Genomic DNA, 24,306 nt, shown 5'->3' with positions numbered 1-24,306 from the left:
GTGGGTGACCAGTGGAGTTTTGATTTATCCTTGATCGATTTTAAGCCCAATCCGATCGTAATCTGTGGTGATTCCTAGAGCAGCGGCGCGATCTAGGAGTTCGTTCAAAGACGAAAACTCTGCCGGATCCATCTGCTTGGAGTGTTCGGAGTTGATGCGAAGTGGGTTTTCGATGGCCCGAGAGGTCATCGTCGGCTCAACGGCCGAACGGGCGATCAAGCCACCCAGCCGGAGGGTTTGGCCTGGGGCCAGGACTCCTCCGGAGGTGATGTTGTCTTTAAGGACAAGGCGAGCCATCGAACCTTTCGTCGACGTCACAGTGGAACTCTCAATGAAAGCACCAATGTCGGTGTCAAAACCGGCGGATCTCGGGTAGGGGGTCCCGAACTGTGCGTCTAGGATCGATGGTAACAGGAGACGGGGGACACGATGTTTACCCAGGTCCGGGCCCTCTCTATGGAGGTAATACCCTACTTCCTGCTTGATTGATCTTGATGAATATGAGTGTTACAAGAGTTGATCTACCACGAGATCATAATGGCTAAACCCTAGAAGTCTATCATGTATGACTATGGTAATGAATGTCTGCTATCCGGACTACGCCCTCCGGTTTATATAGACATCGGAGGGATCTAAGGTTACATAGAGTTGGTTACATAAGAAGGAATCTTCATAGTTGGTCGCCAAGCTTGCCTTCCACGCTAAGGAGAATCCAATCCGGACACGGGTAGAGTCTTCGGCCTTCATGTCTTCACAGCCCACCAGTCCGGCCCATGGATAACAGGCCGGACGCTCGAGGACCCCTTAGTCCAGGACTCCCTCACCCCTCTCTTTCCTTCTCCCTCTCCTACTCCTTCCCTCTCTCCCCTCTTGGAAAAGGAAGGAGACTCCAACTAGGATTGGGAATCCTAGTTGGACTCCCCCTATAGGCGCGCCCCTCCTAGGCCGGCCTCCTCCTCCTCCCTCCTTTATATACGTGGGTAGGGGGCACCCCAAAGGCACTCCAAGATTTGTCTTAGCCGTGTGCGGTGCCCCCCTCCACAGTTACACACCTCGGTCATATCGTCGTAGTGCTTATGCGAAGCCCTGCGCCGGTAACTTCATCATCACCGTCACCACGTCGTCGTGCTGACGAAACTCTCCCTCGGCCTCAACTGGATCAAGAGTTCGAGGGACGTCACCGAGCTGAACGTGTGCAGATCGCGGAGGTGCCGTGCGTTTGGTATTTGGATTGGTTGGATCGTGAAGATGTTCGACTACATCAACTGTGTTACTAAACGCTTCCGCTTTCGGTCTACGAGGGTACGTGGACACACTCTTCCCGCTCGTTGCTATGCATCTCCTAGATAGATCTTGCGTGATCGTAGGTAAAAAATTTGAAATACTGCGTTCCCCAACAATTATTGGACCCCTAGCAAGCATCCGCAACTACTAAAGATCATTAAGGTCGTGAAACCCAACCATAGAATTAAGTATCAAGTCCTCTTTACTCCCATACGTCATACCCCACTTACTCGGGTTTAAGCTTCTGTCACTCTCGCAACCCACCATAAGCGAACCATGAACATATTGCAACACCCTACAGCGGGGGCCTCTCACGTTTGCACGAGAACGGAGGGCACCGTAGGACAGCACCATAAATAAAATATACAATCATACCAACCAAGATCACGATTAACCCACAGGACAAAATGGATCTACTCAAACATCATAGGATAGCCATAGATCATTGGGAAATAATATATGGAGTTGAGCATCATGTTTAAGTAGAGATTACAGCGGGGGGGAGAGGTGTTACACCGCTGCATAGAGGGGGAGAGAGTTGGTGTTGACGGTAGCAAGATTGTTGATGTAGATCGCCGTCCCTATCGTTGCCCCGGCGGCACTCCGGCGCCACCGAGAGAGAGGGGGGAGAGCCCCCTCCTTCTTCTTCCTTGGCCTCCCCCCTAGATGGGAGGAGAGTTCCCCCTCTGGTCCATGGTCTCCATGGTGGCGGAGGGGCGGGAGCTCCTCCGAGATTGGATCTCCCTATTTGTTCTCTTCTGTTTCACGTTCTCCTGATTTGGCCGAAAACCGTTTCTTATATTCCGGGAGATCCGTAACTCCGATTGTGCTGAGATTTTAACACGGTTTTTTTCCGGATATAAGCTTCCTTGCGTCCGAAGTATAGCTCCAACCGACGTTCGAGTAGGGCACAACCCGCCACCACGCGCCAGGGGCCTCTGGCGCGCCCTGGTGTCTTGTGGGCTGTGTGGGCCTCCGTTTGCGGTGATTCCAACTCCCAAAAATCGCATATATTCCAAAATAATTCTCCGTGAAATTTTATTGTATTTGGACTTCGTTTGATATGGATACTCTGCGATATAAAAAACATGCAGAAAACAGGAACTGGCACTGGGCACTGGATCAATAGGTTAGTCCAATAAATCATATAAAAAGGTGCCAAAAATATGTGAAAGTTGTATAATATTGGCATGAAGCAATCAAAAATTATAGATACGACGGAGACGTATCAACTGACCATTGATTGTTTTCGCTTAGCTCATCTTGGTTCAATAAACCTTGAGAACACTTAAGGAAATTGATATTTGCTACAAACCCTTACACTATTGGGCCCAACAACTTACTAGTAGAGAGGAAGCATTGTGCAACAATTTTCTCTCTTGTATTTACCTTGATCCTAGGGCTCGCAGGCACCCAAGATGTCGAAGATCAGAACAAGAAGAGTTCGAGTGCTGAGAGGAGTGGAAGACTATGCCGAACATCGGTAACATTAAGATTAGTATGGTGGTCAGAATCAAGTCTCTAGAGTCAATACGTGCAGTGATTAAATGCAAAATGATTATCAAAAGCGCCAACTTATCAGTTTTGTGAGAGAAGCATGTTCATATTGCGAGCTATCTTTTTGACACGGTAAATTGCTTTTTCAGAAAATATCATCGGAATGTGTCTATATGGGATATAGTTTTGAAGTTCCCATCACAAGAGACACAATCATGAAAATGGATTATAATTTAGATGTATTGTTTATGAGTAATGTGGTTTGTAATTATTATTTTATTTCAATTTTTGTGAGGCTAGCATAATTTATTTTTGAAGATATATGCATGCATTGTTTTTGAATGATAAATATGAATGCATTGTTGGGGTGGTTGTCTAATGATAACAGTAATTGCATGTGAGGAAGGGGGCATTTAGGGATATGATATGTGAGACCGCTTTTTCCCTTTTGGCATGTCGAGAGATAAATTAGAGTAGTGTTCTCACATTAAATTGGTAGTGTTTTTTTACTAGGTCTGACATTTGACATATGAGTAAAAGTGTATTTTTTTTATTTCTATCTTTTGGAAGGTTGCTGGTCTCATATGGATATAAAAGTGCATTTGTTTATTTGTATTGTTGGCCCTACATGTAAACCCACCACCAACTCCAGCATTGATAAGTAGAATTTTTTATAGCGCAAAAAAGATTTTGTAGTGGCAGCATGCGTCCACGTTTACTTATCATTTATATCAAGTGTTCGCAAATTTCTAAAGTCGCAGGGGCGGCCTCCGGACGGATGGTGATGCTTCTTCTTCGAGTTCGTCTTCTGGGCTCTGACCCTCGTCGAGTTCGTCCATATGAACGGGCTCGATAGAGCTCCAACATAAATTCATGTGGTCCCCTTGTGGTGATGAGACTAGGGTATCTTGTCGTACGTGTGCGGCGACAAGATCTAGTGTCAGGCACTTTGAATCGATACAAGGGTTCAATGACGATGATTGTGGCTCCAGGATGATGGTCCTTAGGAGAACGTGCACGAAGACTTCCCAATTGTCACCAACAGGGCAAGTCGGCTGCTCATTCAGCTAGGAGAACTGTAATTGCATTTTAAGTTAGCACATGAATACATTTTGGTAGGGGAGTGGCGATAATGGCGTGTCGGCTGCTCGTTCTGGCAGCGATGATGGTCGTTCGATGGTTTGGGGAACTTGATGTAATTTTCATTATGTTTGGGGTGCTTTATACTTCTAATGAAGTTTTATAATATAGTTTTGGATGCTTTTTCGCAAAAAATAATCTATACCTACTAATAAAGGGAGGATAGCTTATGTCCGTCCATCATGCATTTTTATAGAAACCTCTGCCTTTTCTATAATTAACCCACAATCCACTTTTAAGTGACAGGAAAATGATTCATCACACATTTTTGAAAAAACTCTGCTTTTCTTGTAACTAAATATGCGGTCCACCTGCAAGGGATGAAAAAATGAGGGCTTGCATATAACAATCAACAAAAAAAAGGTTGCTTCCTTTGAAACATGAACTCACAAGCTCAAGTAATATAGTGACCTCAACAACCAGCTAGGCTACACGTGTATTCATGTGCCAACTCACAGTTTTATTTTTACTTATACATTACATTGGTTGAACTCTCTCTTTAGCAGTTTAGAAAAGGAAATATGGACGCGAACCACCGTGGAACCTCACGTACGTATGCTGCACAAACTAACTAATTCCACGGACACGGGATATATTCTTCATATTTGTTCATTGTTCGAATATTTTCTTGCATACAACACAAAATCAAAGATCGAATCTTCTCCTACCAGTTGTGTCCAATTGAAACTGATGCAAGATTTAGTTCAACATACCAACAATATATCACCACGGCTTATGTTGTCATCGTACTTTCTCGTCACCCCCGACACATTAGAGCTTTCCCTTTCCCTGGTCGGACCCTCACAATTTCCGCATCGAGGAGGAAAATCCTTTTAAAGAAAAAGACCTCGAACCATGCGCCGTGGAGGACAAATTTCATCATTCAGTCTATTTCAACCATTGCAAGCCTACATTGCGATATGTAAGAAGTTTTCCAATTAGTCACATGCATCTACTCATTTAGATTCCGCCAACCTCCTAAACATTGTCCATCGCCCTATTGTTGTCGTCGGCCATGCGCACCATAATCCGTGTCATCTGCCATCCATGGATGTGAACCAAGAATTGGCAACTCGGCAATCAATGTTTGTCACCCATTTGCTTTGCATGTTTTTTCTTTACCCCGAACGTTTTACGGTAATTTTGCTTTGCGTGCTCGCTAAGAAACGTGTGCTAGCTATAGTATGTGGTTGAGATTTGCTCTAGAGCAAAACATGAATGTTGTGTTAGGATTTGTTTCTTCCGTTGCAGCACACAGATCCATTTGCTAGTAATTGGTAAGGTGACTCGCACGGTATTTCTTAACTTGGCTTCACTTAATCTCCCATAGTTCTTCCCCCACACTACACAATCAAGTGAGCCCAAACGATTAATCAGCTCTCGTGCTCCGACCAAAATATTCGCCAGTACGGCCGAGTATATCCATCTATCTACTCAACTACTTTTCGTAAGCTAATTGGCCTAAGAGAGTAATCTTTTTCCTTAAAAAACACTCACCTGCACGTATGCGATCATATCCACTTGGCTCTACGAAAGCCGGGTGCAACTGGCAGAAAACCAGGTGGAAACGCGAGGGCAGGCCCGTCATTTCAGCCAAGCAAGTCCCAGCGACTGAGCAACCACACCCGCACAATAAAGCCGGCTCACGCACTCCGCCCACTCCCTCTCACCCGCAACCGCCGTCGCCTCTCCACTTTCGTCTCTCTCACTCACTCTCCCCCTCCGCCGCCGGCGCAGCGTCCTCCCCGCGACTCCGATGGCCAGCAAGTGGGTCAGGCCCGAGGTGAGCTCCACGCCCAGATCCGGGCCATCCACCCCACCCCCTCACTCGCTCTTCTTCCGTTCGCTTATTATCCTGTCTCGCGGCCGCGCAGGTGTACCCGCTGTTCGCGGCGACGGGCGTGGCCATCGGCATCTGCGCCTTCAGCCTCCTCCGCAACATCACCGGCAACCCAGAAGTCAGGTAAAGATCTCGATTGCTGTCAGTACCCCCTCCTACCCTTGGCAGTTTATTTCTTGATTGAGTGAAACGAATCGGCCCCCCTCCTTCGCTTGTTTGATTATTACATGGCTTGGCGTTGTACCACTTATTAGTGGACTAGATAAGAGTAGATCCGCTGGATTTTGGCCTGTTCGTGGTGCCTGGCCGCTGGGTGTTGAGTGTTGACTTCGCTGCTACGGTCGATATCCATGTTTTGTCAGGTGAAAAAAAAGTTGTGGTCTTGGTTTCATTTGGGTGGGAGAATCGGTCCACGAAGGGTGAGAAGAGAACCATTTGGCCTTTTGGGGGAGATATCTTGCTTGTGCGCGTGGATTGTTGGTGAAGTTATGCGGGATTTTGCAGTATAATTTTCTATTCTGAGTATGATATTGTACCAATCATAGCTCGTACAGACAGGAAGTCATGTGTGTTATCCTGTGGGTTCTAATGGATAATGAAATATTGTACTAGTACATGATCTACTTTTTGTACTCGCAATTGTTTAGTGCACTTGCATGATCGGGAGACGATCTTAACAAACCTTATCTGCATTGATGATTATTTTAATAAATTTGTGGCAGCTCATCTTAATCTTGTTAGAGGAGAGCCTGAAAAAACCTATACTTCTTAGTAACAATGTACTGAAATGATTTCATCTGCAGGGTCAACAAGATGGGGAGGGCAGCAGGAGTGCTTGAGAACCATGAGGAGGGCAGGCGCTACGCCGAGCACGGTCTCAGAGCCTATGTGCAGGACAAGACCCCCGAGATCATGCCAGGAATCAACAAGTTCTTCACCAGCCCGAAATGAAGCACTTTAGTCTCTCTGTGACTCGCTATTAGCAACTGTTGTGGTCAAGTGCAAACCTATTTCAAGCATTCAGTAATGTTGTCGCGTCCATAATTCAGAGGATATCATAAAGTACCTCTTATTGAAAGAACCATGTGATGTTTGATGGCTTGCTATATATGTGATGGTTGATGGCTTCAAAATATCTGTTTCATTGAGATTGTGGATATTCCATGCTTCCGTTTAGTTGCTGTGTTGTGGTTGTGGAGACCTCAGTGGTAGCTCGGCGATTACTGCAGACATTTGGATATTGCTATTGCTGGTATTTTGAAGTGTGTTCCTGTCTTAACAGTAGCTTGGACACAACTCCTTTGGAATTTGTGAATTTTGTGAGCATGGATGTGCTGTGGTATTTGTAGGTATGGAAAATGACTCTTATAAGTCAATCCTGATACCACATTTTATCTAACAGCCCAGGTCTTGTTGTAGTACTCAGATGCATTTTACATCAGTGATCAACATCTTTCTAGCTTATTCTGTTGAATTTGACTAGCATAGCCTGTCAAGGTTTTAATATCCAGGTGATGGTGAAACAAATTAACTCATCAAAGCTGACTGAAAAGAGCAGAAATTATAAATCAAACCAGGTGGCTCTAATATGCTAGCCTCAGCTGTTGTCCCAGCCATCTCCTCTCTTATACAGCTGCAAAGTAACACTTTGCTGGAGACAACAGATGTAACAAGACTGAAGATGAACCAAGTAGAACTCATGATGTAGACAAAAAAAAAAGCACACTTGCCAAAATAAAATGGACAGTCCAGTGTATCATTATTCTGTTTCTTTTTTGCATTGAGTAAATACATCGAGCAAAGGCGAAATGAGCCTTTGTGTTTATGACATCTTGTACAGGTCGAATCCTTTCTAGAGTCCTCAGCAGATGAGTTGATCTGCCTACAAGAACTGATTTACAACAGACCTGCCTAAACTAAACCATCCTTCATGAGGTTGATTCCCGTGTAAGATCCAAGTACCATGATTTCCATGCTTCAACATAATGGCCAAAAAGATCATTCAGCGCTGCATTCACAAAATGTAGGGGAACTGTGTAAGTTTATCAACAGGGTAAACCATATATTTGACACAAACAGCAAAAATGGCATAGTTAAAAGTTACTGTATTAGTTAAAACTGGAAATAACATCATGAGAAACTATACAACCACTTGTCAAAGACCAGAGAGCTGATGGCAGTTATTAAAACTAGATCACTAGATTCAGAAATTGGATTTCTGGTATAGTTGTGAAAGTTCAACCCTAAAAAGAATTGCCTTTTGGGATAAAGAGAAGGTTTGGGGGATTAAATTTAGGGGATCTGCTAGAGATCCCCTAAACTAAGTATACTAAATTAAAAAAAAACTCCACATTTGAGGCTAATTACCACCACCATTGAGAAAAATTCAAAAAACACCACTTTTGAGGCCGGTTGGTAACAAATTGCGCTGATCTGAGGCTTAGGCATTTTGACAGCGAATCTGATGGGTGGGACCCATCTGTCGGGTTGGTGTGGCAAAGACTAGCCCTAGTCCCACCTGTCAGCCACACATCTTAATTCCCCTCTCTTCTCCTTCCTCCCCACCTATCCCTCTCCCTTACCACTGATCCCACCCCTGCCGCTCTAATCTACTCAGGTGAGCACAGCCCGGCCAGCGACCTCCAAGATGATTTCTCTATCTACTTCCACTGGTGACTACTCATGTTGAATTTGGTTGCCAAAAGACCAAATGCTATTAATGTCAGCTATCGTGGAATGTGTTTACATACGTGTTTCAGTCAATGAATAAATACAAACAGGTGTACAAACAACCGCTAAAATGGCTACTCAAAGTAAAGGGACTAAACTTCTAAAATTAATGAAACCGTATAAAATTCATTTTGTCCTGAATTCCTGAGCTCCAGTTTCTTCTTGATCATGCATATCAGTTTGGATGTGAAGTGGCCAGTACTAGACATGTAAATTACTACTCCCTCCGTCCCGAAATGTAAGACGTTTTTTGATACCATGGTAGTGTCAAAAAACATCTTACATTTTGGGACGGAGGGAGTAGTAACTAATAAAGGGTCAGACAAGCACTTCAATGCATCCAGTGCAAAGAGAAGGGTAGATACCAAAACTGGCATCTCAAAACAAAATTCCATCCAGTTTAGTTTTCTAAATCCTAAATCTTAACTGTAAAAAATAAACATGCGGGGGGAATGTTTAGCTTACCATGATTTTGGTACTGTGGACGGAATGAAACAGCGAGATTCTCCCAGTCTTGAATGTTCTTCGTCTCATTCTCCCTCACTGTCTGATCATCAACTTCATGTTTCCTTGCACCAGCAGGGTGGAAGGGCCCATAAACAAAGCCACTACTCTTCCCTTGGCCGAGCTGACTCTCGAAAGTTTTCAACATGCTGCTGCCACCCTGCATGAGTTTGGGTTTGTTCTCTGTTTCCAAGACTAACTTGCCCCTCTTATTGTCAATGTTGGTGATGTCGGTACCAAATGCCCTCTTGCTAGACATAATCTTCCTGGCTGGCGGTAAAGCAACCGTGACAGTGGCACCTTCCTTTCGCTTTGCCTGACCGAGCCACCGGAATGCAGGTTTTCTGGAGTCCACCTGCTGTGTCTGAAACAAACCACAAAACCAACCATGCTAAGAAAAATGATCACTTCCACAATTTGAAATGGCATGTGGTCAAGATACTACCTTCTCAATGAGGTTCAAAGAAGATAGCACATTGGCAATGTCATACAGTCGACGAACCTTAGCTGTATTATCAACATCAGAATTGTAATGAGTTCCAGTTGAATAGAAAAATCTGTTGCAACGACTAAGCAATGGATCCCATAAAATATAAGAAATGCAGGTACTGACTTCTCATATTGCTCTCGGCATGTCTCTCTCCAAGGAGCAGCCTTGCAGCCTCATCAAGTGAGACTGTCTCAACCTGTGCCAGTAGTGAATCACATTGCAATTAACCACGAAGGACAAGCCGCCTTAATGAAATAAAAATGCAGTGGAATTCTCAGTTGGTTCACCTCCATGGTGAGGAAGAGCTTGACGAAATTCTGAGTGAGCAGCCCAAGCGACTTCTCCTTCCTATGATCTACTAATGTGGCACCAGAAACACTAATTCAGCACATAACATGATGGTCACTAGGCACAGCAAACCAATGAGAAAGTGATTGATCAGTCATACCAGATCTACGCGGGCACATGGGTGTGTCCGGCTTATCAGAAGCATTGTCTATTGACTGGCTAAGCTTCTCACTGTCAGCGTCCCCGTCTGCATCACCCAATTTATCATCGTCGTCTTCATCGTCCGACACCTTCACAACCACCATAAGAAAAGTCACTTCTTTTATCAGCAACAATCGCTGATTTGCATCACAACTAAAAGGGCTAAGTAAAACAAAGTGAAGAAATCTAACATTGGCAGCAGATGGTTCCTCCGGTGGCGGAGCTAATCCAGACATCTCTCTCAATGTCCTCTCCTGAACAAACGGGAAGAACAAAATAGGAAGCCATTAATCATTTTGGTATTTCAATGTAAACAGTCTTTTTATCTGAAACAAGGCAAAAGACTTGCCATTTTCGATAATTAAAAAGAAGAGAATTGAACAGCTAATTAAGAACAATCATTAGACCGTGTAGAATTGGTATAGATCAGAATAGGCGGATCCAAACCTTGAGTTCCTTGAGCGCGGCAGGGACGCCCTCGAAGCCGATCCATGTGTACCGATTCTTGGCCCTCCTCACGAGAATCTGCGTGATGCTCAACGAATGTCAGGGAACATAAACGAAACCGCGCATCGGTAAAATCGCATGCCAAGGGCAAAAAAAGGTTTCTTTTTTATCAGGGCTCACCCCGACGCTCTCGAGCACATTGACGATGTCGTAGATCCGGCGCCTCTCGACGCCGAGCCGCCTGGCGGCGTCGTCCAGCCCCACCGTCTCCACGTCGTCCCGGTCGTACAGCGCCACGAAGCTGCAAAGCCCGACAGAGCCTAGCTAGGTCAAAAACCGGCGAAATGCACAGCGCGTGTTGCGGAAACGGGAGAGCGAGGAGATATCCCCCCTACTTGGAGCAGAGGAGGCCGAGGGACTTCTGCTTGCGGCTGTAGGCGTGGTGCCGGCAGGCCCTCGCGGCGGCGCCCGAGCCGCCTCCGGCGCCGTCGATGACCAGGCGCGGGGGCAGGTAAGGAGGAGGAGGGGGCGGCGGTGGCTGCGTGGCGGCGGGGTCCATCGCCGGTGGATGTCGAGGTGGAAAGGGTGGGGAGGGGGGAATTTTGTGGTCTTGTTTATTGGTGATGGGATCTGCGGGTTGGGTTTTGGAAAGGTGGAGGAGGGGAGGGGAGGGGAGGGCGGCGAGGACGTTGGAATGATTGCGTTTTGGCGCCCGCGGCGGCGGCGCGTTTTCAAACTTTTGGCCCCTTCCGCGCCGCCTCCCGTCCCGTCTCCCGCTCCTGCGCGGCGCGGTCGGTCTGGTTTTGGGTGTCGTGGCCTAGCGGTGGTTAGATTAGCCACAATGGTAGTAACATGTCTAACATACGCTAGTAACATGTCTATGTTACTATCTTTATAGTAGGGAGTAACATATGTGTGGTAACATGAAGCACTTCATTTATTAGGCTATAAACACATCTTGCCTTGATATGTGTGATGTTACTCATACTAGTAGTAACTAGCTATGTTACCACTTTCATCTCTTTCTTCATTTATTGCATGCCACATCATCTATTTAACCTAGATATGTGTGATGTTACTACCTATGTTACTCCACTGTAGGTAGTCTTAGGGCTAGGATCAGGTGGATTTTGGAGTCAGAGGCTACTGGCTACAGGAATAAAGAAAGGTAGAAATAGAAAACACCCTAAAAATATATACTTCCTCGTTTGAAACTACTTATTGCAAAAATGGATAAAAATGAATGTATTTAAAACTAAAATATATAGATCCATTTCTCCAACGAGTAGCTACTTTAATGATTATAAAATGTCCTATTACAGAGGTTATTGGTTCTTTTAGAGAATGTGTACTGTTTTTCTTTTTGCGGAGAGAGAATGCGCACTATTTGTTTCTATAGAATATGATAGATGGTGTCGTAAACGGCGGCTACCTCGAAAGTGAGGGATTATCACGAGTAATTAAAACATTAGAATGGAACTGTCGCGAGCTCGGTTCGGCTTGGGCAGTTAATGCGCATCTAGAGGTTCAGAAGCAAACAAAATTGAGTGCTTCTTTCATGTCTGAGACGTGTCCGTTGAAATATAAGATGGTTTTTTCCCAACGTTTGGGGTTTCATCACATGCTCTTTGATGAGAGTGTTGGGAGGAGTGGGGGTGTGTTGTTAATGTGGGAGAACCTATTGGAAATATGCCCTAGAGGCAATAATAAATGGTTATTATTGTATTTCTTTGTTCATGATAATTGTCTATTGTTCATGCTATAATTGTGTTATCCGGAAATCGTAATGCATGTGTGAATACATAGACCACAACGTGTCCCTAGTAAGCCTCTAGTTGACTAGCTCGTTGATCAACAAATAGTCATGGTTTACTGACTATGGACATTGGATGTCATTGATAACGGGATCACATCATTAGGAGAATGATGTGATGGACAAGACCCAATCCTAAGCATAGCATAAAAGATCGTGTAGTTCGTTTGCTAGAGCTTTTCCAATGTCAAGTATCTTTTCCTTAGACCATGAGATCGTGTAACTCCCGGATGCCGTAGGAGTGCTTTGGGTGTACCCAACGTCACAACGTAACTGGGTGACTATAAAGGTACACTACGGGTATCTCTGAAAGTGTCTTTTGGGTTGACACGGATCGAGACTAGGATTTGTCACTCCGTATGACGGAGAGGTATCTCTGGGCCCACTCGGTAATGCATCATCATAATGAGCTCAATGTGACTAAGGAGTTAACCACGGGATCATGCATTACGGTACGAGTAAACAGACTTGCCGGTAACGAGATTTAACAAGGTATTGGGATACCGACGATCGAATCTCGGGCAAGTAACATACCGATTGACAAAGGGAATTGTATACGGGATTGATTGAATCCTCGACATCGTGGTTCATCCGATGAGATCATCGTGGAACATGTGGGAGCCAACATGGGTATCCAGATCCCGCTGTTGGTTATTGACAGGAGAGACGTCTCGGTCATGTCTGCATGTCTCCCGAACCCGTAGGGTCTACACACTTAAGGTTCGGTGACGCTAGGGTTGTAGAGATATGAGTATAAGGAAACCCGAAAGTTGTTCGGAGTCCCGGATGAGATCCCGGACGTCACGAGGAGTTCCGGAATGGTCCGGAGGTGAAGAATTATATATAGGAAGTCAAGTTTCGGCCACCGGGAAAGTTTCGGGGGTTATCGGTATTGTACCGGGACCACCGGAAGGGTCCCGGGGGTCCATCGGGTGGGGCCACCTGTCCCGGAGGGCCCCATGGGCTGAAGTGGGAAGGGAACCAGCCCTTAGTGGGCTGGGGCGCCCCCCTTGGGCCTCCCCCTGCGCCTAGGGTTGGAAACCCTAGGGGTGGGGGGCGCCCCACTTGACTTGGGGGGGAAGTTTCCCCCCCTGGCCGCCGCCCCCCCTTGTAGATGGGTTCCAGGGCCGGCGCCCCTCCCCCCAGGGGCCTATATATAGTGGGGGGAGGGAGGGCAGCAGCACCACAGCCCCTGGCACCTCCCTCTCCCCCTGCAACACCTCTCCCTCTCGCAGAAGCTTGGCGAAGCCCTGCCGAGATCCCCGCTACTTCCACCACCACGCCGTCGTGCTGCTGGATCTCCATCAACCTCTCCTTCCCCCTTGCTGGATCAAGAAGGAGGAGACGTCGCTGCTCCGTACGTGTGTTGAACGCGGAGGTGCCGTCCGTTCGGCACTCGGTCATCGGTGATTTGGATCACGGCGAGTACGACTCCATCAACCCCGTTCATTGGAACGCTTCCGCTCGCGATCTACAAGGGTATGTAGATGCACTCCTTTCCCCTCGTTGCTAGTATACTCCATAGATGGATCTTGGTGATGCGTAGGAAATTTTTTAAATTCTGCTACGATCCCCAACAGTGGCATCATGAGCCAGGCCTATGCGTAGTTACTATGCACGAGTAGAACACAAAGCAGTTGTGGGCGTAGATGTTGTCAATTTTTCTTGCCACTACTAGTCTTATCTTGTTTCGGCGGTATTGTGGGATGAAGCGGCCCGGACCGACCTTACACGTACGCTTACGTGAGACAGGTTCCACCGACTGACATGCACTAGTTGCATAAGGTGGCTAGCGGGTGTCTGTCTCTCCCACTTTAGTCGGAACGGATTCGATGAAAAGGGTCCTTATGAAGGGTAAATAGAAATTGGCATATCACGTTGTGGTTTTACGTAGGTAAGAAACGTTCTTGCTAGAAACCTATACAAGCCACGTAAAAACTTGCAACAACAATTAGAGGACGTCTAACTTGTTTTTGCAGCATGTGCCTATGTGATGTGATATGGCCAGAAGATGTGATGAATGATATATGTGATGTATGAGATTGATCATATTCTTGTAATAGGAATCACGACTTGCATGTCGATGAGTATGACAACCGGCAGGAGCCATAGGAGTTGTCTTTATTTTTTGTATGACCTGCGTGTCATTGAATAACGCCATGTAAATTACTTTACTTTATTGCTAAACGCGTTAGCCATAGAAGTAGAAGTAATCGTTGGCGTGACAACTTCATGAAGACACGATGATGGAGATCATGGTGTCATGCCGGTGACGAAGATGATCATGGCGCCCCGAAGATGGAGATCAAAGGAGCAAAATGATATTGGCCATATCATGTCACTATTTGATTGCATGTGATGTTTATCATGTTTTGCATCTTATTTGCTTAGAACGACGGTAGTAAGTAAGATGATCCCTTATAATAATTTCAAGAAAGTGTTCCCCCTAACTGTGCACCGTTGCGAAGGTTCGTTGTTTCGAAGCACCACGTGATGATCGGGTGTGATAGATTCTAACGTTCGCATACAACGGGTGTTGACGAGCCTAGCATGTACAGACATGGCCTCGGAACACACGCAATACACTTAGGTTGACTTGACGAGCCTAGCATGTACAGACATGGCCTCGGAACACGGAAGACCGAAAGGTCGAGCATGAGTCGTATAGAAGATACGATCAACATGGAGATGTTCACCGATCTTGACTAGTCCGTCTCACGTGATGATCGGACACGGCCTAGTTAACTCGGATCATGTTTCACTTAGATGACTAGAGGGATGTCTATCTGAGTGGGAGTTCATTGAATAATTTGATTAGATGAACTTAATTATCATGAACTTAGTCTAAAATCTTTACAATATGTCTTGTAGATCAAATGGCCCACGTTGTCCTCAACTTCAACGCGTTCCTAGAGAAAACCAAGCTGAAAGATGATGGCAGCAACTATACGGACTGGGTCCGGAACCTGAGGATCATCCTCATAGCTGCCAAGAAAGATTATGTCCTAGAAGCACCGCTAGGTGAAGCACCAATCCCAGAGAACCAAGACGTTATGAACGCTTGGCAATCACGTGCTGATGATTACTCCCTCGTTCAGTGCGGCATGCTTTACAGCTTAGAACCGGGGCTCCAAAAGCGTTTTGAGAAGCATGGAGCATATGAGATGTTCGAAGAGCTGAAAATGGTTTTCCAAGCTCATGCCCGGGTCGAGAGATATGAAGTCTCCGACAAGTTCTTCAGCTGTAAAATGGAGGAAAATAGTTCTGTTAGTGAGCACATACTCAGAATGTCTGGGTTACACAACCGCTTGTCTCAGCTGGGAGTTAATCTCCCGGATGACGCGGTCATTGACAGAATCCTTCAGTCGCTTCCACCGAGCTACAAGAGCTTTGTGATGAACTTCAATATGCAGGGGATGGAAAAGACCATTCCTGAGGTATATTCAATGCTGAAATCAGCGGAGGTGGAGATCAGAAAGGAACATCAAGTGTTGATGGTGAATAAAACCACTAAGTTCAAGAAAGGCAAGGGTAAGAAGAACTTCAAGAAGGACGGCAAGGGAGTTGCCGCGCCCGGTAAGCCAGTTGCCGGGAAGAAGTCAAGAATGGACCCAAGCCTGAGACTGAGTGCTTTTATTGCAAGGGAAGTGGTCACTGGAAGCGGAACTGCCCCAAATACTTAGCGGACAAGAAGGCCGGCAACACCAAAGGTATATGTGATATACATGTAATTGATGTGTACCTTACCAGTACTCGTAGTAGCTCCTGGGTATTTGATACCGGTGCGGTTGCTCATATTTGTAACTCAAAACAGGAACTGCGGAATAAGCGGAGACTGGCAAAGGATGAGGTGACGATGCGCGTCGGGAATGGTTCCAAGGTCGATGTGATCGCCGTCGGCACACTACCTCTGCATTTACCTACGGGATTAGTTTTAAACCTCAATAATTGTTATTTAGTGCCAGCTTTGAGCATGAACATTGTATCTGGATCTCGTTTAATTCGAGATGGCTACTCATTTAAATCCGAGAATAATGGTTGTTCTATTTATATGAGAGATATGTTTTATGGTCATGCCCCGCTGGTCAATGGTTTATTCTTGATGAATCTCGAACGTGATGTTACACATATTCATAGTGTGAATACCAAAAGATGTAAAGTTGATAACGATAGTCCCACATACTTGTGGCACTGCCGCCTTGGTCACATTGGTGTCAAGCGCATGAAGAAGCTCCATGCAGATGGACTTTTGGAGTCTCTTGATTACGAATCATTTGACACGTGCGAACCATGCCTCATGGGTAAGATGACCAAGACTCCGTTCTCCGGAACAATGGAGCGAGCAACCAACTTATTGGAAATCATACATACCGATGTGTGCGGTCCAATGAGTGTTGAGGCTCGCGGAGGATATCGTTATGTTCTCACTCTCACTGATGACTTAAGTAGATATGGGTATGTCTACCTAATGAAACACAAGTCTGAAACCTTTGAAAAGTTCAAGGAATTTCAGAGTGAGGTTGAGAATCAACGTGACAGGAAAATAAAGTTCTTACGATCAGATCGTGGTGGAGAATATTTAAGTCACGAATTTGGTACGCACTTAAAGAAATGTGGAATCGTTTCACAACTCACGCCGCCTGGAACACCTCAGCGAAACGGTGTGTCCGAACGTCGTAATCGCACTCTATTGGATATGGTGCGATCTATGATGTCTCTTACCGATCTACCGCTCTCATTTTGGGGCTATGCTTTAGAGACTGCCGCATTCACTTTAAATAGGGCTCCGTCGAAATCCGTTGAGACGACACCGTATGAATTATGGTTTGGGAAGAAACCTAAGCTGTCGTTTCTAAAAGTTTGGGGATGCGATGCTTATGTCAAGAAACTTCAACCTGAAAAGCTCGAACCCAAGTCGGAAAAATGCGTCTTCATAGGATACCCTAAGGAAACCATTGGGTATACCTTCTACCTCAGATCCGAAGGCAAGATCTTTGTTGCCAAGAACGGGTCCTTTCTGGAGAAAGAGTTTCTCTCGAAAGAATTAAGTGGGAGGAAAGTGGAACTTGATGAGGTGATAGTCACCCCTTCCGAACCGGAAAGTAGCGCAGCGCGGGAAGATGTTCCTGTGGTGCCTACACCGACTGGGGAGGAAGTTAATGATGATGATCATGAAGCTTCGGATCAAGTTACTGCTGAACTTCGTAGGTCCACAAGGACACGTTCCGCACCAGAGTGGTACGGCAACCCTGTCCTGGAAATCATGTTGTTAGACAACGGTGAACCTTCGAACTATGAAGAAGCGATGGCGGGCCCGGATTCCGACAAATGGCTAGAAGCCATGAAATCCGAGATAGGATCCATGTATGAAAACGAAGTATGGACTTTGACTGACTTGCCCGATGATCGGCGAGCCATAGAAAATAAATGGATCTTTAAGAAGAAGACAGACGCGGATGGTAATGTGACCATCTATAAGGCTCGACTTGTCGCTAAGGGTTATCGACAAGTTCAAGGGGTTGACTACGATGAGACTTTCTCACCCGTAGCGAAGCTGAAGTCCGTCCGAATCATGTTAGCAATTGCCGCATTCTATGATTATGAGATATGGCAAATGGACGTCAAAACGGCATTCCTTAACGGCTTTCTTAAGGAAGAATTGTATATGATGCAGCCGGAAGGTTTTGTCGATCCTAAGAATGCTAACAAGGTATGCAAGCTCCAGCGCTCCATCTATGGGCTGGTGCAAGCATCTCGGAGTTGGAACATTCGTTTTGATGAGATGATCAAAGCGTTTGGGTTTACACAGACTTATGGAGAAGCCTGTGTTTACAAGAAAGTGAGTGGGAGCTCTGTAGCATTTCTCTTATTATATGTGGATGACATACTATTGATGGGAAATGATATAGAATTCTTGGAAAGTATAAAGGCCTATTTGAATAAGTGTTTTTCAATGAAGGACCTTGGAGAAGCTGCTTATATATTAGGCATCAAGATCTATAGAGATAGATCAAGACGCCTCATTGGTCTTTCACAGAGTACGTACCTTGACAAGATATTGAAGAAGTTCAATATGGATCAGTCCAAGAAGGGGTTCTTGCCTGTATTGCAAGGTGTGCAATTGAGCACGGCTCAATGCCCGACCACGGCAGAAGATAGAGAAAAGATGAGTGTCATCCCCTATGCCTCGGCCATAGGGTCTATTATGTATGCCATGCTGTGTACCAGACCTGATGTAAACCTTGCCGTAAGTTTGGTAGGAAGGTACCAAAGTAATCCCGGCATGGAACACTGGACAGCGGTCAAGAATATCCTGAAGTACCTGAAGAGGACTAAGGATATGTTTCTCGTTTATGGAGGTGACGAAGAGCTCGTCGTAAAGGGTTACGTCGACGCTAGCTTCGACACAGATCTGGATGACTCGAAGTCACAAACCGGATACGTGTATATTTTGAATGGAGGAGCAGTAAGCTGGTGCAGTTGCAAGCAAAGCGTCGTGGCGGGATCTACATGTGAAGCGGAGTACATGGCGGCCTCAGAGGCAGCACAGGAAGCAGTCTGGATAAAGGAGTTCATTACCGACCTAGGGGTGATTCCCAATGCGTCGGGCCCGATGACTCTCTTCTGTGACAACACTGGAGCTATTGCCCTTGCCAAGGAGCCCAGGTTTCACAGGAAGACCAGGCATATCAAGCGTCGCTTCAACTCCATTCGTGAAAGTGTTCAAAATGGAGACATAGATATTTGTAAAGTACATACGGACCTGAATGTAGCAGATCCGTTGACTAAACCTCTCCCTAGAGCAAAACATGATCAACACCAGAACGCTATGGGTGTTCGATTCATCACAATGTAACTAGATTATTGACTCTAGTGCAAGTGGGAGACTGTTGGAAATATGCCCTAGAGGCAATAATAAATGGTTATTATTATATTTCTTTGTTCATGATAATTGTCTATTGTTCATGCTATAATTGTGTTATCCGGAAATCGTAATACATGTGTGAATACATAGACCACAACGTGTCCCTAGTAAGCCTCTAGTTGACTAGCTCGTTGATCAACAGATAGTCATGGTTTCCTGACTATGGACATTGGATGTCATTGATAACGGGATCACATCATTAGGAGAATGATGTGATGGACAAGACCCAATCCTAAGCATAGCATAAAAGATCGTGTAGTTCGTTTGCTAGAGCTTTTCCAATGTCAAGTATCTTTTCCTTAGACCATGAGATCGTGTAACTCCCGGATGCCGTAGGAGTGCTTTGGGTGTGCCAAACGTCACAACGTAACTGGGTGACTATAAAGGTACACTACGGGTATCTCTGAAAGTGTCTGTTGGGTTGGCACGGATCGAGACTGGGATTTGTCACTCCGTATGACGGAGAGGTATCTCTGGGCCCACTCGGTAATGCATCATCATAATGAGCTCAATGTGACTAAGGAGTTAGCCACGGGATCATGCATTACGGTACGAGTAAAGAGACTTGCCGGTAACGAGATTGAACAAGGTATTGGGATACCGACGATCGAATCTCGGGCAAGTAACATACCGATTGACAAAGGGAATTGTATACGGGATTGATTGAATCCTCGACATCGTGGTTCATCCGATGAGATCATCGTGGAACATGTGGGAGCCAACATGGGTATCCAGATCCCGCTGTTGGTTATTGACCGGAGAGGCGTCTCGGTCATGTCTGCATGTCTCCCGAACCCGTAGGGTCTACACACTTAAGGTTCGGTGACGCTAGGGTTGTAGAGATATTAGTATGCGGAAACCCGAAAGTTGTTCGGAGTCCCGGATGAGATCCCGGACGTCACGAGGAGTTCCGGAATGGTCCGGAGGTGAAGAATTATATATAGGAAGTCCAGTTTCGGCCACCGGGAAAGTTTCGGGGGTTATCGGTATTGTACCGGGACCACCGGAAGGGTCCCGGGGGTCCACCGGGTGGGGCCACCTGTCCCGGAGGGCCCCATGGGCTGAAGTGGGAAGGGAACCAGCCCTTAGTGGGCTGGGGCGCCCCCCTTGGGCCTCCCCCTGCGCCTAGGGTTGGAAACCCTAGGGGTGGGGGGCGCCCCACTTGACTTGGGGGGGGAAGTTCCCCCCCTGGCCGCCGCCCCCCCTTGTAGATGGGTTCCAGGGCCGGCGCCCCCCCCCCAGGGGCCTATATATAGTGGGGGGGAGGGAGGGCAGCAGCACCACAGCCCCTGGCGCCTCCCTCTCCCCCTGCAACACCTCTCCCTCTCGCAGAAGCTTGGCGAAGCCCTGTCGAGATCCCCGCTACTTCCACCACCACGCCGTCGTGCTGCTGGATCTCCATCAACCTCTCCTCCCCCCTTGCTGGATCAAGAAGGAGGAGACGTCACTGCTCCGTACGTGTGTTGAACGCGGAGGTGCCGTCCGTTCGGCACTCGGTCATCGGTGATTTGGATCACGGCGAGTACGACTCCATCAACCCCGTTCATTGGAACGCTTCCGCCCGCGATCTACAAGGGTATGTAGATGCACTCCTTTCCCCTCGTTGCTAGTATACTCCATAGATGGATCTTGGTGATGCGTAGGAAATTTTTTAAATTCTGCTACGATCCCCAACAGAACCATGTGAAAATCACGGAGTTAAGTGCGACGAATCAACATATAAATGTGATTGTGGAGGAAATGGATAAATGGTGGCTTACGGTTGTCTATGGTGAGCCCATCTGGGAGTCTAGGAAAGAACTTGGAACGACCCATCAGATATTTGTGTGATGCTCAATATCCCATGGGTGTTTTTAGGGGGGCATGGACTGTATAGGGGATAGGTTCAATGGAGAGAAGGGAATATAAGGAAGAAACTTGACAGAGCTATCGATAATGTAGAACGGGATGCATTGTTTCCATTTGGTGCGCTAAGAAATGAGGGTATTACTAAATCAGATCATATGTGAGTTGTGGTGGATATGGAGCATTTCAAATGTAAGGTGTGGCATGAGACGACTACGTTATTACATTTTGAGGCTCACTTATAAGAGGCCTCGTGGAAGAACTAGTGAGGGGGGGTCATGGGAAAGGCGACACTATCTCGCTGCAAAGAACTTTAGAAAGTGTGCATGGCAAGCTTCAGTTGTGGGATTGTAAGGTACTCAAAGGTCCAAGAAATATGATCAATGGTTTAAACAAGGAGCCATAACATGGGAAAATGGGCGATGAGTGATAAGGTTCTAGAGAAATTGGAGGAAGTATTGATAGTGTCAAAGAATTCATTTGAACAAGAGGAGATCATTAGGTTGTGGTGTGGGCATGCACATTGGCTACGTCATGAAGGCAGGACCACAAATTTCTTTCATCACTTCACCACAGCTCAGAAGAACAGGACTTTGATAAAATCGTTGGTGGATGACAAGGGTCTACTAGTGAAAGGTAATGAAAGTTTGGCGCCACTTATTACCCAGAATTTTCCTAACCCGTTTACTGATGACATTCCGAATAGAGTGAATGTGTGTGTTTCGACGACAATGAATGAGATGTTGCTGGTGTCGTTTGTCATTGAGGAGCTAAAAAGTCACTCTTTGTAATTGGGGATTTGAAAAACCTTGGTTCTAAAGTTCTAAATGCAGCCGATACTACTATTTGAAGGATAAAATTATTATGCTAATCCCCAATGGTAGATGCCCCAGACAAAATAACACAGTTTCGGCCTATCGACCTTTGCATGGTCATTTGTAAGGTGATAAGTAATACTCTAGCAAACACTATAAAATGCATCCTCGCAGAGGTAATTTGATATGCACAAATTGCCTCTGTACTGAACCATTTGATAATTGCCATTGTTATGGTTGCATACAAGAGGTGATGAGTAAAATGTTGGCAAACAGGTTGAAAGGCATCTTTTAGGAGGCCACTTGAGAGGCACAAAGTTCCATGTGCTGGACCATTTGATAATTGACAATGTTCTCATTGTCCACGCAAGGCGATGAAGAGAAAGACTAGTAAACATGGGCCCTATGTGTTAAAGTTGGATATGCAAGCATATGATAGAGTTGAATGGTGCTTCCTTAGAGGCATTATGCTAGAAAAGTACTTGATTAGCGACGAGTTTCAGTTGGTTATGGCATGTGTGACTTATATTCGATATCAGTCTGTTTCAATTCCTATCAAACTGGTTAGTTCACCCCTCTCGTGGGCTCTGACAAGGGGATCCTTTAAGCCTATATTTATTTCTATTGGTTAAAGAGGGACTTTTTGCTTTGTTATCGGATGCGGAGACTCGGGGTGAGCTTGAAGGTGTGAAGGTATGAAGGAGGCCCTTTTGGTTTCCCAAATTTTCTTTGTGAATCACTCGCTTATACATATGAGTGTCATTGCTCAAAATGCAAATTGTTCAAATAGATCTTTCAATGATTATTGTAAAGCTTAGGGGGAAGCTTGTTAGTTAGTCAAACCACAATATTAATTTTAGTACCAGTACAAATGTGGACATAAGAGAGGAAGTTTGCATGATTCTCAATATATCGGTGCAAGCCTTCGTTCGATAAATCCATAGGATTGCCATTATCAGTTCGAGTGAAAAAATGCATGCTTTCAATATCCTGTCGATAGAGTGTATAGCTGTATTAATGGATGGATGGATGGATGGAGAGAAACCTCCCATCTGGGGGAAAGCAAGTCTTGCTAGAAGTCGTTACTCAAGCTTTGTCAACATATGTTTGATTTAAGATTATCAAAAATAAAGGGACCACAGATGCAATTTCACGCATCATCATGGTGTGATGATGTCAACAATTGGAAGACGCACTAAAATTGTTGGTGGAAGCTCTGTGTGCTAGAAAAATTGAGGAGATATGGGGTTTCTTAGATCTTTCAATAAAGCAATGTTGGCTAACACACATTTAGAGATTAATTTTAGAACCATATAGTCTATATGCAAGAGTTTTGAGGAGAAAATATTATCCAAATGTTAAAATTCTGAAGGTGACAATGAAAAGTGGTGCTTCTTTCACATGACAGAGCATACTAGGTGGACTGCAAACTTTGAAAGGGGAAGTTATATGGTGAGTTGGACAAAGAAGTAAATAGATATATGGGAGGATGTTTGGGTTCCTCTATGTTATACTAGGAAAATTTCTAACCCTGAGAGGGCATACATTGTTGAGATTGGTTAACCAACTAATTGATCTCATCATTGGTAACTGGGACGAGGACTTATTGTATGTCGTTATAGCCGATTGATGTGCAACCTATTATTTCTAAGCTAGAGTGGCGTCACTGGTACAACGAGCTGCTATACAAACGGTTTTTAACCCCTTTCCATGATGGCATTTTAAACAGTCGCCTTGCCTGTGTGTGCGATAGGGGGGGGGGGTTCTTCCCACACAACCCAAAAACCGTCGGGGATAAGGAGTATTAATTCATACGTTTGAAGAACTAAGTGTATGCGATGCCGGCATCTATCCCAAACGCGAGTCTTCAGACAACTGTTTGTGATATGTCAAATATCCCAAACGCTCCATCCTTACTACTCGTTTGCGCTCGCATTACCATCGCAGTTGGTATTTGTGGTGCAACGTTTACGATGCGCGCCCCATCACAAACAGTTCACGATTATAAAATGTGTATTATAAGGAGACAATCACACACATTACTTTTCTCCGACTGTGTGCGGTTTGATTTAAGAGTGCATACAGTTGTCCTTATAAAACTGTATGCGCAGCTTGAATACATCCCACACGATTTATCCATAGTACCCGTGTCGAATGAAGTCCTATCGCATGTGTTCTTCTATGAGCAAACGTTTACGATGCACACGACATCATAAACAGTCCATAATTGCCAAGCGTGTGTGATGAGGTGACTTTCGCAGACATTTAATAAGAAGGAACCGTGTGCGCTGCTGTTGTTAATCTCACACATTTTTTCTTGGCTGATCATGTGTGTTGTAGAGATTCATCGCACATGTAGTGGATCTGAGAAATGTGTCTGATCTTGACATTTATCACAGACGTTTTGTTTTCACAAACTATGTGCAATGTATTGGCCTGCAGAGCATAATTTATCCCTAATTTAATCCCTGGATTTAAAATTCGTAG

The 24,306-nt window shown here is 45.5% G+C and overlaps 2 protein-coding genes across 3 annotated transcripts; one reads left to right on the top strand and one right to left on the bottom strand.

The window, feature by feature from the left end:
• Positions 1-5,433: 5,433 nt before the first annotated feature.
• LOC123164533 (uncharacterized) lies at positions 5,434-6,894 on the top strand. The gene is made up of 3 exons (XM_044582050.1): positions 5,434-5,704; positions 5,796-5,884; positions 6,565-6,894. The coding sequence occupies exons 1-3, from the start codon at positions 5,678-5,680 to the stop codon at positions 6,710-6,712; spliced, it is 264 nt and encodes an 87-aa protein (XP_044437985.1). The 5' UTR covers positions 5,434-5,677; the 3' UTR covers positions 6,713-6,894.
• Positions 6,895-7,461: 567 nt separating this feature from the next.
• On the bottom strand, positions 7,462-11,090 carry LOC123164532 (E2F transcription factor-like E2FE). 2 transcript variants are annotated; one of them, XM_044582049.1, is made up of 10 exons: positions 10,817-11,090; positions 10,602-10,722; positions 10,422-10,499; positions 10,166-10,228; positions 9,934-10,063; positions 9,773-9,840; positions 9,609-9,681; positions 9,441-9,502; positions 8,957-9,359; positions 7,462-7,769 (listed from the first exon to the last, which is right to left on the bottom strand). In XM_044582049.1, exons 1-10 carry the CDS (start codon positions 10,978-10,980, stop codon positions 7,690-7,692), a joined length of 1,242 nt encoding a protein of 413 aa, XP_044437984.1. In that variant the 5' UTR covers positions 10,981-11,090; the 3' UTR covers positions 7,462-7,689. The 2 variants fall into 2 exon arrangements, with proteins under 2 accessions (XP_044437984.1, XP_044437983.1); XM_044582048.1 differs by having other exon boundaries at positions 9,773-9,843; positions 10,817-11,089.
• Positions 11,091-24,306: the final 13,216 nt, after the last annotated feature.

The sequence above is a fragment of the Triticum aestivum genome, chromosome 7D (genome assembly GCF_018294505.1).
Source record: "Triticum aestivum cultivar Chinese Spring chromosome 7D, IWGSC CS RefSeq v2.1, whole genome shotgun sequence".
In the NCBI taxonomy this organism is placed as follows: Eukaryota; Viridiplantae; Streptophyta; class Magnoliopsida; order Poales; family Poaceae; genus Triticum; species Triticum aestivum.
Note: the sequence above shows the minus strand (reverse complement) of the source record. Positions and strands in the feature narration are given on the sequence as shown.

Excerpts from the sequence above, each read along its gene's own strand:
- LOC123164533 (XM_044582050.1), top strand. The coding sequence starts at position 5,678 with ATGGCCAGCAAGTGGGTCAGGCCCGAG. Across the intron at positions 5,705-5,795 it reads GCAAGTGGGTCAGGCCCGAG|GTGTACCCGCTGTTCGCGGC; the intron begins GTGAGCTCCACG and ends GCGGCCGCGCAG. Across the intron at positions 5,885-6,564 it reads ACCGGCAACCCAGAAGTCAG|GGTCAACAAGATGGGGAGGG; the intron begins GTAAAGATCTCG and ends TTTCATCTGCAG.
- LOC123164532 (XM_044582048.1), bottom strand. The coding sequence starts at position 10,980 with ATGGACCCCGCCGCCACGCAGCCACCGCCGCCCCCTCCTCCTCCTTAC. Across the intron at positions 9,682-9,772 it reads AGCTCTTCCTCACCATGGAG|GTTGAGACAGTCTCACTTGA; the intron begins GTGAACCAACTG and ends CTACTGGCACAG. Across the intron at positions 9,503-9,608 it reads TGCCGAGAGCAATATGAGAA|CTAAGGTTCGTCGACTGTAT; the intron begins GTCAGTACCTGC and ends TTGATAATACAG.